Source organism: Ambystoma mexicanum, chromosome 3q (genome assembly GCF_040938575.1).
Source record: "Ambystoma mexicanum isolate Mex_15411 chromosome 3q, UKY_AmexF1_1, whole genome shotgun sequence".
Taxonomy (NCBI): Eukaryota; Metazoa; Chordata; class Amphibia; order Caudata; family Ambystomatidae; genus Ambystoma; species Ambystoma mexicanum.
In genome coordinates, this window is record NC_090926.1 from 1,044,521,512 (window position 1) to 1,044,535,777 (window position 14,266).

The window sequence follows — 14,266 nt, forward strand, 5'->3', positions numbered from 1 at the left end:
AGGAGGGAGTAGGTTATTCTCCCTTTGAACTTCTCTATGGCCATCCAGTCAGAGGTCCATTGGCCCTGATTAAGGAGGGATTGGAAGGTGTTCCTCCCCTCAAGCCAGTCAGAGTGACTGACTATGTGATAGGTCTCCGGAGGAGAATGTCACACATGATGTCAGAAGCTAGTGATAACCTGAAAGCTGGACAAGCTTTGGTCAAGCATTGGCATGATCAAAAGGCCAACATGGATGAGTTCACTCAAGACCAGCTAGTTCTCGTTATGCTCCCAACAAGGCAGAGGGCCTTGCAAGACAAATGGATGGGACCCTTCAAAGTTGTGGGAAAACTTGGAGAGGTCAACTATCTGGTGGATCTGGGCAGACCCAGGGAAGCTCCTAGAGTCTTCCACACCAATCGACTGAAAGCGTACGTCTCCAGACCTGAAGTAGGAGCCTTGCTTCTAGCTTCAGCAGCAGAGGAAGAAGAGAGTGAATCTCTCCCTGTACCTTTAGATGAGAAAACTGAAGGAGTCAATCTCTCTTCAGATCTGACACCTGAGCAACAAGAGGAGTGCAAATCTATGTTAAATTAGTTTGCCTCCCTGTTCTCACTTTCACCAGGCTTGCCCCTTGGGGACAGCATGAGATTCTCACTGGTGACTGACTGTCTGCCAGTCAAAAGCAGGGGATACAGAATGTCAGAAAATGTGAGAACCCATATCAAAGGGGCGGTCAAGAAGATGCTTGATCTCGGGGTAAAAGAGCCCTCTAGTAGTCCATGGTCTAGCCCAGTTGTGTTAGTACCAAAGGCAGGATCCAAAGTCTTGAGATTCTGTGTGGACTATAGAGCTCTTAATACAGTAACTAAGACTGATGCCCACCCTTTGGCAAGGACAGATGAGTTGGTGGATAAACTTGGTGCAGCCAGGTACCTCAGCACATTTGACCTTACGTCAGGCTATTGGCAAATAGCCTTGACAGACCATGCCAAGGAGAAAACTGCATTTTCAACCCCAGTTGGCTTGTACAGTTTAAGGTCATGCCTTTTGGATTAAAAAATTCACCTGCTACATTCCAAAGGATGGTGAATCAAGTTCTAGCTGGGATGGAGGACTTCTGCATGGCATACTTGGATGACATTGCAGTCTTCAGCCACTCCTGGGAGGAACATGTGAACCACCTAGAACATGTTTTGCAGGCTCGTGAGCAGGCCAATTTGACAATCAAGGCAAGTAAATGCCAGATTGGTCAAAGTAAAGTGGTCTACCTTGGGCATGAGGTAGGAGGTGGAGAAATAAGGCCTTTGCTCAGCAAAATTGAAGCTGTGCAAAATTGGACAACACCTACTACTCAAACCCAGGTGAGAGCCTTCCTAGGCCTCACTGTGTATTACAGGAATTTCATTGAGAACTATGGGACCATAGCTTCTCCACTGAATGTAATCTCCTCTCCAAAATTCCCTAAAAAGGTCAAATGGAATGCGGAGTGCAATCAGGCCTTTGAAAAACTGAAGAAAGCTCTTTGCCAAGCTCCAGTATTGAGAGCTCCTGACTACCACCAAACTTTCATTGTACAAACTGATGCTTCCAATGTAGGTATAGGTGCAGTTCTAAGCCAACTGGATGAGAAGGGTAGGGAGCACCCCATTTGCTTCATCAGCCGTAAGCTGAAGGATCCTGAGACAAGGTGGGCAACAATCGAAAGAGAATGCTTTACTATTGTGTGGGCACTGAAGAAGTTTAGGCCATATTTGTATGTTTCTACTTTTATCATTCAGACTGACCACCAATCCTTGAGATGGTTAATGCAAATGAAGGGAGAAAATCCAAAACTATTGAGATGGTCAATCTGCCTGCAAGGGTTTGATTTCACCATTGAGCACAGGTCAGGGTGTCACCATCAAAATGCTGATGGACTCTCTAGGATGTATGTCATCTACTAGAGGTATGAGGTTCATCCAGGAGTGGATTAAATCCTCCTGTCCCTTAGTCTGGGGGGGGGGACCGAGTATTAGGGAGAATTCTCTGTTTAGGCTGAATTTCCTAACCTAGTGAGTCCCCCAGCAGCTTTGCTGGATTTTTGGGGTTTATTTTGTTTCTCCTGCCAAGAGTGAGACTCTTTTACCCTCACTCTTGGACAAAATTACAGGGAAATAATGTCTTGATAAGGACGGACAACACAGTGGCCCTGTACTACCTCAACAAGAGAGGAGGCGTAGGGTCACTACCACTGTGCAGAGAAGCAATGCAGCTCTGGTTCTGGCCAATTCATAAAGGAATCTCTCTATCAGCAGTAGCCAGAGAGGAGAATACAGCAGCGGACGCTCTGAGCAGGCAGAGAACAATCTTCCACAAGTGGGATCTATCCCAGGAAGTCCTTCAAGAGATCTTTACCCTTTGGGGAACCCCTCAAGTTGATCTGTCCGCGACCAATGTCAACCGGAAAGTGTGAACTGTACTGCTCCAGGGAATTTCCCACAAGAGGAGTTCTAGGAGACCCGTTCGTAGTGGGCTGGGAGTTTACACTCCTATACGTGTTCCCTACAGGCCCCCTCAGTCCTCACGTGATCAGGAGGTTGAGAAAATTCAGGAAATCCATGATTCTAATTGCCCCGGATTGGGCCAGGAGGACATGGTACCCAGACCTTCTGGACATGTCCATCTGTCCTCCAATACTTCTTCCGAAAAGAGAGGACCTTCTCTCCTGAGAGGAGGGTCAGGGTCTCCATCAAGAGGTCAGGACACTCAACCTTCTTGTGTGGTTTCTGAAAGGTTGAGATATAAGGATTGGGACCTCCCAGATGACGTAATGGACTTTTTGCTTTTGGCCAGAAGACCACAATGAAATCCTTATACTGCTGTCATTGGATCAAATTCTGCAGCTGGTGCAGACCACAATGAAATCCTTATACTGCTGTCGTTGGATCAAATTCTGCAGCTGGTGCAGGGATAAGAATGTGGACCCTTTTACGTGCAGTACACCTATGGTATTATCATTCTTATTACACCTGGCCAATCTGGGGCTCCAGGTTGGTACAATTAAAGGGTATCTAGCAGCGCTAGAAGCTGAAGCTGTATCTTTCTTCAAGATTCCACTGGTTATACAGTTTTTTAAGGATTGACAAATGTTTTTCCTCTGGTCCCTTTTCATGTCCCTATTTGGGATATCAGCCTAGTTCTGAAATTCCTAATGGGTGCTCCAATCGAGACTACCCACTATTGTCCTTTAAGATTGTTAACCTTAAAGAACATCCTTTTAGTGGCTCTACAGCCTGTAGGGTGAGTGAACATCAAGCTTTGTCCTGCAAGCCTCCTCGCACCTTTTTTTAGGGATAGAGTGGTCTTTAAGGTTAAACTTACCTTTCTACCAAAAATTGTGTCTGAGTTTCATTTAACTAAAAAAATCCTTCTACCTTCTTTCTATTCCCCACCTCATCCTGGAAAGGAAGAGGAGAGGCTACAGAGGCTTGACCCAAAACATGCACTTAGTTTCCACATTTCCAGAATGTCTAAATTAAAACAAGACAATCAACTTTTTGTTGGTTACACAGGCCATAGGTTGGGTATGGCGGTCCATACTTTCACCAATCATTATAGTCTTGACTCTTCCTCACGCCGGTGAAGGTGTTTTTGGGAAGGCATTGTTACATTCTGTACACATAGACTAATAAGTAACTCCTAAATTCTAATAAGGAACTGTAAATTCTGACTCCCTTCTCCAAAGATGTAAATACTGCTTTATGAGTCTATCATAAGATGGAATATGTGGGAGGATACAATCCATTCGAAGAACTATTTACTTACCCATGGTAACATTCTTTCCACTGGATGTTCCTCCCACGCATTTCGCGTACCCCCTCCCAGCCTACCAGCAGTAGAATTTCCATGTCATTGCAGCTTACGCTCTTTCAGGGTGAGTAGATGTCGGGCATATGATAAACCAATACACGTAAAAACTAAACTGAAGCCAATGGTCGCTGCACGTGCTATATACCATCGATGACGTCAACACTGAGGCGGAGGACCTCGATGGACAGCGAGTCGACAGGCATGGACACGCAGCGCACCCTGCTGGAAAAAATACCAGAGCAGCTAAAGCTGGATATGGAGATATCATAAGATGAGGAATATGTGGGAGGAACATCCAGTGTAAAGAAATTTACCATGGGTAAGTAACTTGTTCTTCTCCAGCATGGGTATTCCATGGGCTCACATGCGAACCCTCTCTCCTTCCCCTCTTTGGCTCTTCCTGTTTCATACTGCCACTTTCTGTGCACTGCCAAATCTGAGGATGGCCACCAGGGATGGAGTTTAGGAGGATGAGTGTCATTGGCTGGGGCAGTATGACCCAAAGTTACACTGATAGTCTGTAGAGGAGACAACCAGTTGTTTAGCTTAAAGCTAAACTGCTTTAAATTTCTGCTTTAAATTTCCCAAGGATTCCCATCCTAACGCCAGGGAATATTCTTGAGCATGCAAATGTATGCAAGACCCATGCTGGAGAACAAAGGTTACAGGTAAGTAACTTGTTCTTTGATAATATTAGGGTATTTATTGAGCCCAAACCTATCTTCGGGAAGCAATGGATCGCTCTACAATCATGGGGGAAGAACACAGTGAAGCAGAGTAAAAAGAAGCAGGGATCTAATTGGGGAGGGTGGGCAACTGGCAGCATGGGGGAAAGACAGGGGGAGAGGACCACAGAGTCTCAGGCAGTGTAGGGAGTGCCTTTTTACTCTAGATTTGGTCTGAGACAAAATATGGGTTTCTCCACCCTCTCCCAGTCCCCTAATCTGGACTGATCACTCCGCAATCTTCTCCCTGCTGACCTCCTTTCCCTCCGTCTCCCGGAGCTCGAGCCTGACTTCTCCATCCACTCCCTCCCACATCCCTCTCTGGAATAAAGTCACCCTTAACCCAAATCTAGCCAATTCCCTCTTCAACTCCCTCCAGCACTCTCACTCCTCCCACTGAACTCTTCGATCTCTGGTTCTCCAGCACCCTCATCTACCTCACTCCAATGAAATGTACCTCTCAGAGACCGGGACCCAACTCCAAAAGGTACACAACCCCCCCTCAAATCTATCAAAACTCTCAAGCACTGACTGGAGTGGAATTGCAGAACCAACCCCACTCCTCAAAACAATTTCTCTCTAGCAAGACTAACAAGGGCCTACTGGTCACAAATTAGGGAAGCCAAAATAACCTACTAGAACCAAATCCTCAACTCTCACAACCCAAGCGAAGAACTGCACAGAATCATCACAGAATTCAAGACGCCAGGTTCTTCAACGCCTCCCCCCCTAATTCTCAATCTCTTTGCGACACCCTGTCTGAACACTTTCACAATATTTCTATTGATAGACACTGTGCCATTTCTAAAATAGAACTGGTGCTACCTAACCCTCCCCGCTAATGACCCAACCCCAGACCCATCTCCCTCTCTATGACAGTATTCTCCTCTTTCTCCCCCATCTCACACCAGGAGTTCCTCACACTCCTAGAGCAAAGTGGTCTGTCAGGCTCTCCTGGAGACTCCTGCCCTCCTCAAGAACATCCTAACAACAACCTATGCAGGCAGCATTACACAGGTCCCTCTTCTGAGAAACCTAAGGGTGTTCTCCCGATTAGACCCAGTGAATCCCTTATTCAGGTGGCCAGGGAGAGGCTGGCGCTCTCAGATCCCAACCCTGGGGGTGGACGAGCGAGGGAGAATCACCTGTGCTCGAGTGGATGCCCCAAGGGAGACGCGGTCGTACACTAGGGAAGAGGAAGAGGAGGATAAAGTCCCTGAAGCTTTTATAGTCTGTTCTAAATCTACCTCCCTACCACCCAACAAATCTCCATTACCAGAATCCAACAACCCCTCTGCATCTGGTAAACCCATTAGGAACCCAAACCCTGTTGTAGTGGGAAACTACATCTCCCAGAATCCCTATTAATCATTCTTGTTCCCGTCCCTCTGATTATTATTTCCAAACTCCCAGTCTGCCTTGGCCGAACACTACTGTTCCCACAATCCCCCCAACTCATTTCACGACAATAATCCTGTTCATTCCCATGACAGATCTCCTAATTATTATTTTATGCATTTTTCTCATTTAATTCACAAACCCTCCAATCCTCCCCCTTCAAGTTTACCAGTCCCCCTAGGACGAGGATCAACGAATTAGGAAGTAGAAAGAATCCACCAGAACTGCATAGAGGCCGAACATGTCCCAACATGAGGGCCAGACAGAGTCAGGCAACTGACAATAACTACACACAACTGACGGCCCTTTCCCTTCCCCACAGGGATAAAAGGTGCATGAGAGCACACAGAAAACAAAGCAAGCAGCACAACTACACAGTTATTCCAGGACGGCAGTTCAAATGGAAGAGAAGGACGGCGAGAGCTGAAAGGACGTCAAGGAGGGAATTGTCCTTGCCCTTTTCAACTCAGACCTGCAAAGCCTCTTACAAAAGAAACATAAGACCGGTAATCACAGCTGGCAAATGGTGTGACGGATGTCAACGGTACGTGGAACCCTCCCGCACTGATAGCCAGTGCAGGGAGACAAGGTTGCCATTGTGGTACTGTCCTTGACTCCAGCGGCAAAAGAATCGCCAACAAGTTCAGTACAGCCAGTGAGTCGGAAGAACCTGATAGGAACCAGACTGTGTTAAACCCAAGGTTGCATTGGCAACATTTAAGAAGATTAAAGACACAGAGGTCTTTTTGTGCATGTACTTGGCATCAGAGTTAGAGTGGTCCGGTGCCACATTGGTGCTCATTCAAAGGATTATGCCCTACTCGAAACAAGGAGAATGTGTTAAACTTAGAAATCAAAGTGGTCCTGCAGCGGGTTATGTTAAATCCTGTGCAAAGTCGAAAGTGTTTGGTTGTTGTAGAGACTACATGTACCAAGGGTCCTATTGGGAGGCAGGTGTGAAACGTCAAAGTGGTCATAAGAGGGTCAAGCCAAACCCTCTTGTACAGTGGAAAGTCTTTGACACATAGAGGCAGCAAGTGTGAACCCGACTGAGGGATGCCAAGGGAAAGCTAAAACAGTGAGAGACTGTGAAAATAAGGCAAGTGTGCACCGACTGACGGAAGCCTGGAAATCAGGGTAAAAAGCAACCCATCCGAGAACATTGGAACGATACAATTGTGTGGAGCCTGACTGGAGGCTTATGGAAAAGCCTGTCTGGGGGCTGAGACCCGAACATAGGTGAGAGAAGAAACTAAAGGGTATAGAATGACTGTCTGTTAACTTATGCTAAATATGGCAATGTGAACCCGACCGAGGGATGCCAGGAGAAAGCTAAGGGAAGTGAATCCTGTGTTGTGGTAAAACAAAGTGAATTGTGATAGTGGCAGGCTTGAACCCGACTGAGGGATGTCTGTGAGATGGGGTGAATAGTGACGCACCCCGTGAACACTGTGTTGACAAGAGTGAACCCGGCTGAGGGATGTCCACAGTGAGAGATTGTTTAAAGAAACATTAATGGGCTGATTCACAGAAGCATTTAATAATGGCGCAATCCCATAGGAAAACGATCTGTGAATCAGGCCCAATGTTTCGTGAATACAACAGGTGAAAACATTCTAAACCAAACCCTGTAGTAAACCCGACGGAGGGAGGCCAACATAAAAAAAGGTTCAGAGGTTGTAGAGATCTCTCTTGATGATTTAACAACACTCTCTTTCTTTTGCAGGTTCTCTGAAGAAAAAGGTTTCACTTGAGGAGCTTGGGCATCGTCGAAGAAAAAACATGAAGTCTTCTCTTTGAGATAAGTATGCACACCTAGTTAGGAATAGGTGTGTGGCCCAACGTGCCTTCGTTATCCAGCTATGGGTTTTCTCTTGAGGTAAGTATGCACATGTAGTTAGGAAAAGGCGCGTGGCCCAGCGTGCCTTCGTTATCCAGCTATGGGTTTTCTCTTGAGGTAAATATGCACGCATAGTTTGATAAAGGCGCGCTGCACAGCGTACTTTTGTTATTAAGCTATGCCTTTTTCTGTGAGGCAAGACGTTGGAATGCTTGTAAAAATCTTGTCAGAGCTTCAGATACGTCTGCGCATATGGTTATTTTCATTCACCACTAAGTCGTTAATGTTCTTTCATTAACTATGGTACCTTTGTCTTTGTAGGTTTTTCAGAGGTCGGAAGATTTCAAAATGAAGCTGCGGCCGTGGATGAAGACTGCTGACCTCCAAAATCCTACAAAGACAAAGGTATAGAAGGACTGCTGCTGCACAAAACTCTGGTCAGGTACGTTGAAGACTAAGGTCTGTGGATTTTCTGTTAGCTATTTGAGTTCATAACATGACTTTTTTCTATTATTTTGCAGGTCTGTGTGCTGAGCGCCGGTAGTGTTACACCGCTGTCAGCGGAACTAACGTGAACCGCGTGTTACTGCGGGTGCAGCGCTTTTATAGTCCTCTATGCCCAACAACTAGTTCTCAATGACTACTTAGACAGTGACCCGCAGGGCGGCCATCTTAAGGGGATTGGTACACCATTGGATCTCTATGGGAGCCCATTGGCACCTTGGTACTGGGGAATGTGAGAATGCCATGTTTAGCATGCTAAAACCCATCTAGCCCCTACAGATCTGTACCCAGACTCCTTCCTGGCCCGGACACCAGAACCTAACCCAGAAACCCTTGAAGTGATCATGACTGTAAACCATCTCTCTTTGAATTGTAGGATCCACCCAGTAGGGAAATGATTAACAACCCCTCAGAAGGCTAGGTTCTGGAAAAGTCGACATCAAAATAGTGGAAAATGTGAGACGATTTTGAATTAAAAAAAAAGGATATGGACAAATGTCGCCATTAAGTACAGTACCATGATGACTTAAACCAGCTCAAACTTAACACTGCAAAGACAAAGAAGATCCTCTTTGGACCTAGTCATGGCCTTTGGTCTTTTTATTACTATATCTCTGAAAATTGGCCCATGCTACTACCCAAAATCACAGAGGTGGTACAACCCACTAGTAGTGGTGTAGCTACAGGTGAAGCCTTGTAACACATTGTTACTTTTCACCCCAGATTTCTTACAACGCTGTAAGTTTCAGAAGGCTTTTAATAAATGTTGCATTCCTTAATACATTGTACAGCTGTTGGTGGTCTGCTTTTCCGTGTTATTGCCATATTATGTAAGTGTTTCCAGCTCTGTCAGCTCATTTTGATACAATTGTTTTAACAATATAATTTTTCATTAAGTAATTTCTATACACATTTTTAATGAGATCTTACATTCAAGACCAAACATGTCTTGAATTAGTTGTCATTTTATTCTGTAGTGTTATTCACCACACTACTTGATTTTCTTCCCTAGGAATTATACCTCACAGCTGTTGAATTTTTAAAACTGGAGAAAATTGAGATTGGAGGTGTCAGAGGAAAATCACTAGGAATTTTGATATTTCGAATTTATGAAGAGTTCTTTGAGCTTCTCAAGATTTTTGCAGACTGCAAATATGATCCATTAGACCCAGGACAACCGGTATGTATAAAAGGATCTATAGTATATTCAATTACTGCATTATCTAATCTGTCGATTAAGACCATATGATGTGCATACCCTCATTATGTGTAGTATGTTGTGCTACTCTGTTCTAGGATCCATCAGCGAATGAGTAAACCTACCCATACAATAATTTGCTGTCTTCTAGTGCAGTTGAATACAATTGAGAACAAATCCAAATTGCTTTTGCTCAATGCAACTGTTCAGTTTATCATCATTTTTATCATATTGCCAGATTTGTCAACAGCCAATGGACATGGTGGGCTGATGATATGCACATATTTAAAAGAGAATAGTAAGCACACAAGAGCCATTTAGTAGACCATTAGCAAATGTTCTCTTAACATATGACTCGCCACACATTGCAGACAAGATAACTCATCATATAAAACTCAACATTATCCTATATTTCAAAATGACTACCACCACTGCATGTGCCCCACACTCTACATTACAAATCTAACACATTTTCTAAAGACACCTGTCCAATTGGAGCTATACTGCCTACTTCTCAGCCAGACTCCTGCGTGGCTTGCGTCTTCATTACAGAAACCTGGCTCAGTGACTCGAAATGTTGGACATGAGGTCATGGCCAGGATATATCAAGGAGCCACGCCCTATGACCTCAGTTCTTTTTCCTACACACTCTGTTTGCTTCATGAACAGGCTATTTAATTCAAAATATTTTTCAACTTCATACCAAACCACACAAAGGCTTCAGGGTTGAATGTCTTGTGGATTGTGGCTGACAAATGTCGGTATCCGACCCCATAGGATCAGTTTAGAATGCCTCAGAGAGGATCATGACACCCATGGCTTTGAGTCATGCCAATCCATGCACCTAAGACCCTCCGGTAGCAGGTGGCAACATCCCTTTCTTTCGGTCTAGCTTACAGGGTGCAGAGCATCTGTCTAGGGGCAGGTTTCTGGTCCCCAAGGGAAGGGTGAAGAAGACAATTAGGAGGTCCTGCTCCCAACCGGTTCCTGCTGGTACTATTCTTCTTCATCTTCAAAGAAGAGGATTTACCAATCAAAGGACTGCCCAGAACCGGCACAACAGGTAACCTTTCCCACTCAATCTTCCACCCCGCAAAGATGCTTTTATATCTTTAACAAGGCCCTGGCGATGAAGTCCTTGGCCCCGGCGTTGACATTGCTATTGTGTCCCACTGTGCCTGAACAAGCCAGCAGGGAACTCGTGAAGGACCATGGCCGCATATCCAAGGGCTGTGTCCCAAATCCAACAGTTGAGATCCACCCCAATTCTGATACTCTCCGCCCTGGGCATTGAAGCCTTGGGATGGAGCCACTATACCCAAGAGAGGAAAGGGACTTCCCTGAGGAGTTCTATGGCGAGGGTGAGGATGTGTTGGAGCTTGTTTCTGGACTTGAGAAAGCTAGTGGCCTTGATACTTACCCAGAGATGGATTTACTCAATACCAACTCCAGGTAAACCCTAGGCCTCTTTTCAATACTTCATGGCCATCACCTCAACTGGGCCTACAGTTCAAGTTGAACTGACAGGTATCCTAGATGATGGACTCAAAAGGGAGGCCTAACTGCCTTTTAAGGTGGCATTTGATGCCACAGTGTTAGAGGACCGCATGAAACCTGCCTATGTACCACCAGTGGATTGAGAATCGGTGAAGAAACATGGTCCAGCTCCTTCAGACCAGCCTTCCTATACGCACATGCCTCCTCTTGGTTCTACAGACAACCGGGACTGAATACAGTGGACTGCTGTGTGTGCAATGGCTACTAGCACAGTGGTCAGGCGACATTCTTGGATGGAGACTTCAGGGTTCACACAGGATGTACAGACGAAGCTCCTGGACATGCCCTGTGATGTGCCCTTTGGCCTGAAAATAACCTATTTTGGGGCCAAAGGCAGCATCCCTTTGCTGAAGAGATTTTAGTTCTCTAAAGTGTCTGCCAAATCTTTGTATCTGGCTGTCGAACACCGCTCAATTCCATCTGGCAGATGTACGGATTTCAGGAATCCACCTATTTTTCCCAAAGTGGGGGAGGTTAAGCTTCCCCAGGTAGATAGCACGCTTGCTGTTTCCCCAGGGGTAGGGGACAGAAGAGATCAGAGAGGTGGTGTTGCTTCCTTCCTCTGTCCCCTCGGTCACCTCAAGTGCAAAAACTCTGAGAGTGACTTTTCTCTCAAGTCCAAGTGGGAAGAAGAATTTCTGTGTCCAGTGCAGAGTGGTCCTGTACCATGTTGAATGCTTTGGCCTTACAGGTCCTTCATCAGGGTTATTGTAACCCTTTCATTCTGCATCCTGTACACCATCCTCTTCCCAACATTGCCTTGCCTCCGGACCGTCTCCTTTTGGCGCAAGTCGGTCAGTTTCTGACAAAGAATAGGATCGAACTTCTGATGCACGCTGAACTAGTCAAACGATAGTACTCCATTTACTTTCAAGTTACGATGATGGACAGTCTCTTGTGCCCCATTAAGGATCTGAGACTTCTGACTTTTTTCCTTAACAAGGGCAAATTCAAGTCACTCTAGCTCAGATCATGCAAGCCCTGGAGCTACAGGAATGGTGGGTTTCACTGGATCTTCAGGATGCCTACTTTCATTTACCCAATCCATGTGTAGCATAGGAGGTACGTGAGTTTCATTAGGGTTCGACATCACTACCAGTTAAAAGTCCTACCTTTTGGTCTTTCTTCTACACTCAGGGTTTTCACAAAGCTGCTGGCAGTGGTGGCGGTTCACCTCAGGATGGAAGGCATTCATTTATTTCCCTACCTTGATGAATGGCTCGTCCGAACTTGCTCCCTAGACCATGCATTAGCACACCTTTTCTGCATGTGCCCGACTATTGTACAGATTGGGCTTTTCCCTGAATTTGAGTAAGTCTCAGGTTTTGCCGTCCCAGTCCGTCCGATTCATAGGGGCTGTTTTGGACACTCACCTGGACACAACCTTCCACCTAAGGACCGAGTGGCAAACCTTTCTTGGCTGGACCAAGTCTTCCAGTCCCAGGATAAAGTTCCGGCATCAGCCTTCCTGCGTCTGCTGGATCTCATGGTCTCCTGCATTCTGGTGGTCCCAGAAGCCCAGTTGCGCAAGATGTTGCTACAGCGGCTTCTCCATCGCCAGGTGCTTCAATTTCAGTGAACGTGTCAAACCTTCTGCAGGTATCTAGTTGAGTTTGTTTAGAACCTGTGTGCTAATAACCCCTATGATAGAACTTGCTCAAGGGTGTGCTGCTTTGGCAACCTTAGCCTCAAGTAACGGTGGCCACTGATGCGTCCCTACGAGGTTGGGGCTCTCGTCTGTTGGTTCTGACGGTGAGAGGCTGTGATCTCCCTCAAATTATCGGGAACACCTCAACATGCTAGATTTGAGGACTGCCATGCTGGCCCTGGTTGCCTTCTTCCCCTCTGTACAGGGCAAGTCTGTGCTGATCCTGACAGAAAACACTGTGGCCATGCACTACTGCAACAAATGTGGTGGTGTGGGATCCTTGCCACTATGCAGAGAAGCAAAGTGTCTGTGATTCTGGGCTGTAGAGAAAGATGCATCTCTGACAGTGTCTCACCTTGCTAGAAATCAATCACGATGGATACCTTCAGCAGACAGTCTTTGGCCTCCCATAAGTGGGAGCTCTGCCAGGAGGTACTGGGGGAGCTTTCTGTCCTGTTGGGGAACTCCACAGTGTGAACAAGAAGTGCAAGTTGTTCTGCTCCAGGGACTTGCATCCACAGGGAGCTCTGGGGACTTCTTTAATGGCCAACTGGATGTTTGATATTCACTATGCATTCCTGCCGATCCCTCACATTTCACTTGTTCTCCAAAGACTTTGTCTATTCTGTTCCATATTGATCCTAATAGCTCCAAACTGGGCTCAGAGAACATGGTCCTGGATGCTGGGTATGTCCATCCGCTATCCCTGATGCTTTTCAAACAGGATGGATCTGCTCTCCCAGTCAGAAGCCGAGTACTCCACCCGAACCGTGGCAACCTGAACCTTCATGCATGGCTGCTGAGAGGGTGAGGAACAATGAGTGGGGCTTGTCGGATGCCATCCTGGATGTACTCCTCTCAGCTCAGAGGACTGCCACTAAGTCTATTTCTGCCAGGTAGTATAAATGCTCTGTTTTCTGCTGGGAGATGTATATGGCCTCCTTTTCCTGTTCTATATCCTTTGTTTTGCATTTCTCACTTTTCTTGGCCCGAACAGGCCTTCAGATTGGCACTGTGAAGGGGTAAATGCTGCTATCTCTGTTTTTAAAATGAATCCTGTGAATCCTGAGCAGGGCTCATTCTTCACAAGTCCCTCTGTTAAGCAATTTTTGCGGGGATTGTGCAGTCATTTTCCCCCTGGCTAGCTTATAGTTCCGGCGTGGGACTTTATTTAGTTTTGATGTTTCTTATTGTTGATCCGTATGAGCCCTAACGTTCATGTTATATTATCCTTTGTGTTTGACGAGCCTATTTTGTTGGGTTCCCTTCCAGTTGGACCTCAGCGCCCTTTTCTTAATGATTGCTGACTGATAAGTCACGGTCGCATGACTGTGTAACAATGGAGTTTCCTGGGCTCCCTTACTCCGTTTAAATTCAGTATACACCAAACTGTGTTACTTATACTAGTGTCAAGCGCCCTTGTCGTGGAGAAGAAAAAGAAGATCACACAATGCCTCTTATTCTCCAAATTGTAAGCTTTGAGCTTTTAATTGTACATGAAATCAAGGCGTGCCCTTTATGATTACACGTGTTTCGACATCTGCGTCTTTTTCAAATCAGGGC

General features: G+C 45.9%; 1 protein-coding gene across 1 annotated transcript in view; it reads left to right on the plus strand.

Annotated features, from left to right (window-relative positions):
• DNAH17 (dynein axonemal heavy chain 17) overlaps positions 1-14,266 on the plus strand; it is an 8,024,690-nt gene that overhangs the window by 1,063,094 nt on the left and 6,947,330 nt on the right. The window contains exon 9 of the mRNA XM_069655242.1: positions 9,313-9,480. Within this exon, the coding sequence (XP_069511343.1) occupies positions 9,313-9,480 (168 nt within the window). The remainder of the gene's footprint in view (positions 1-9,312; positions 9,481-14,266) is intronic.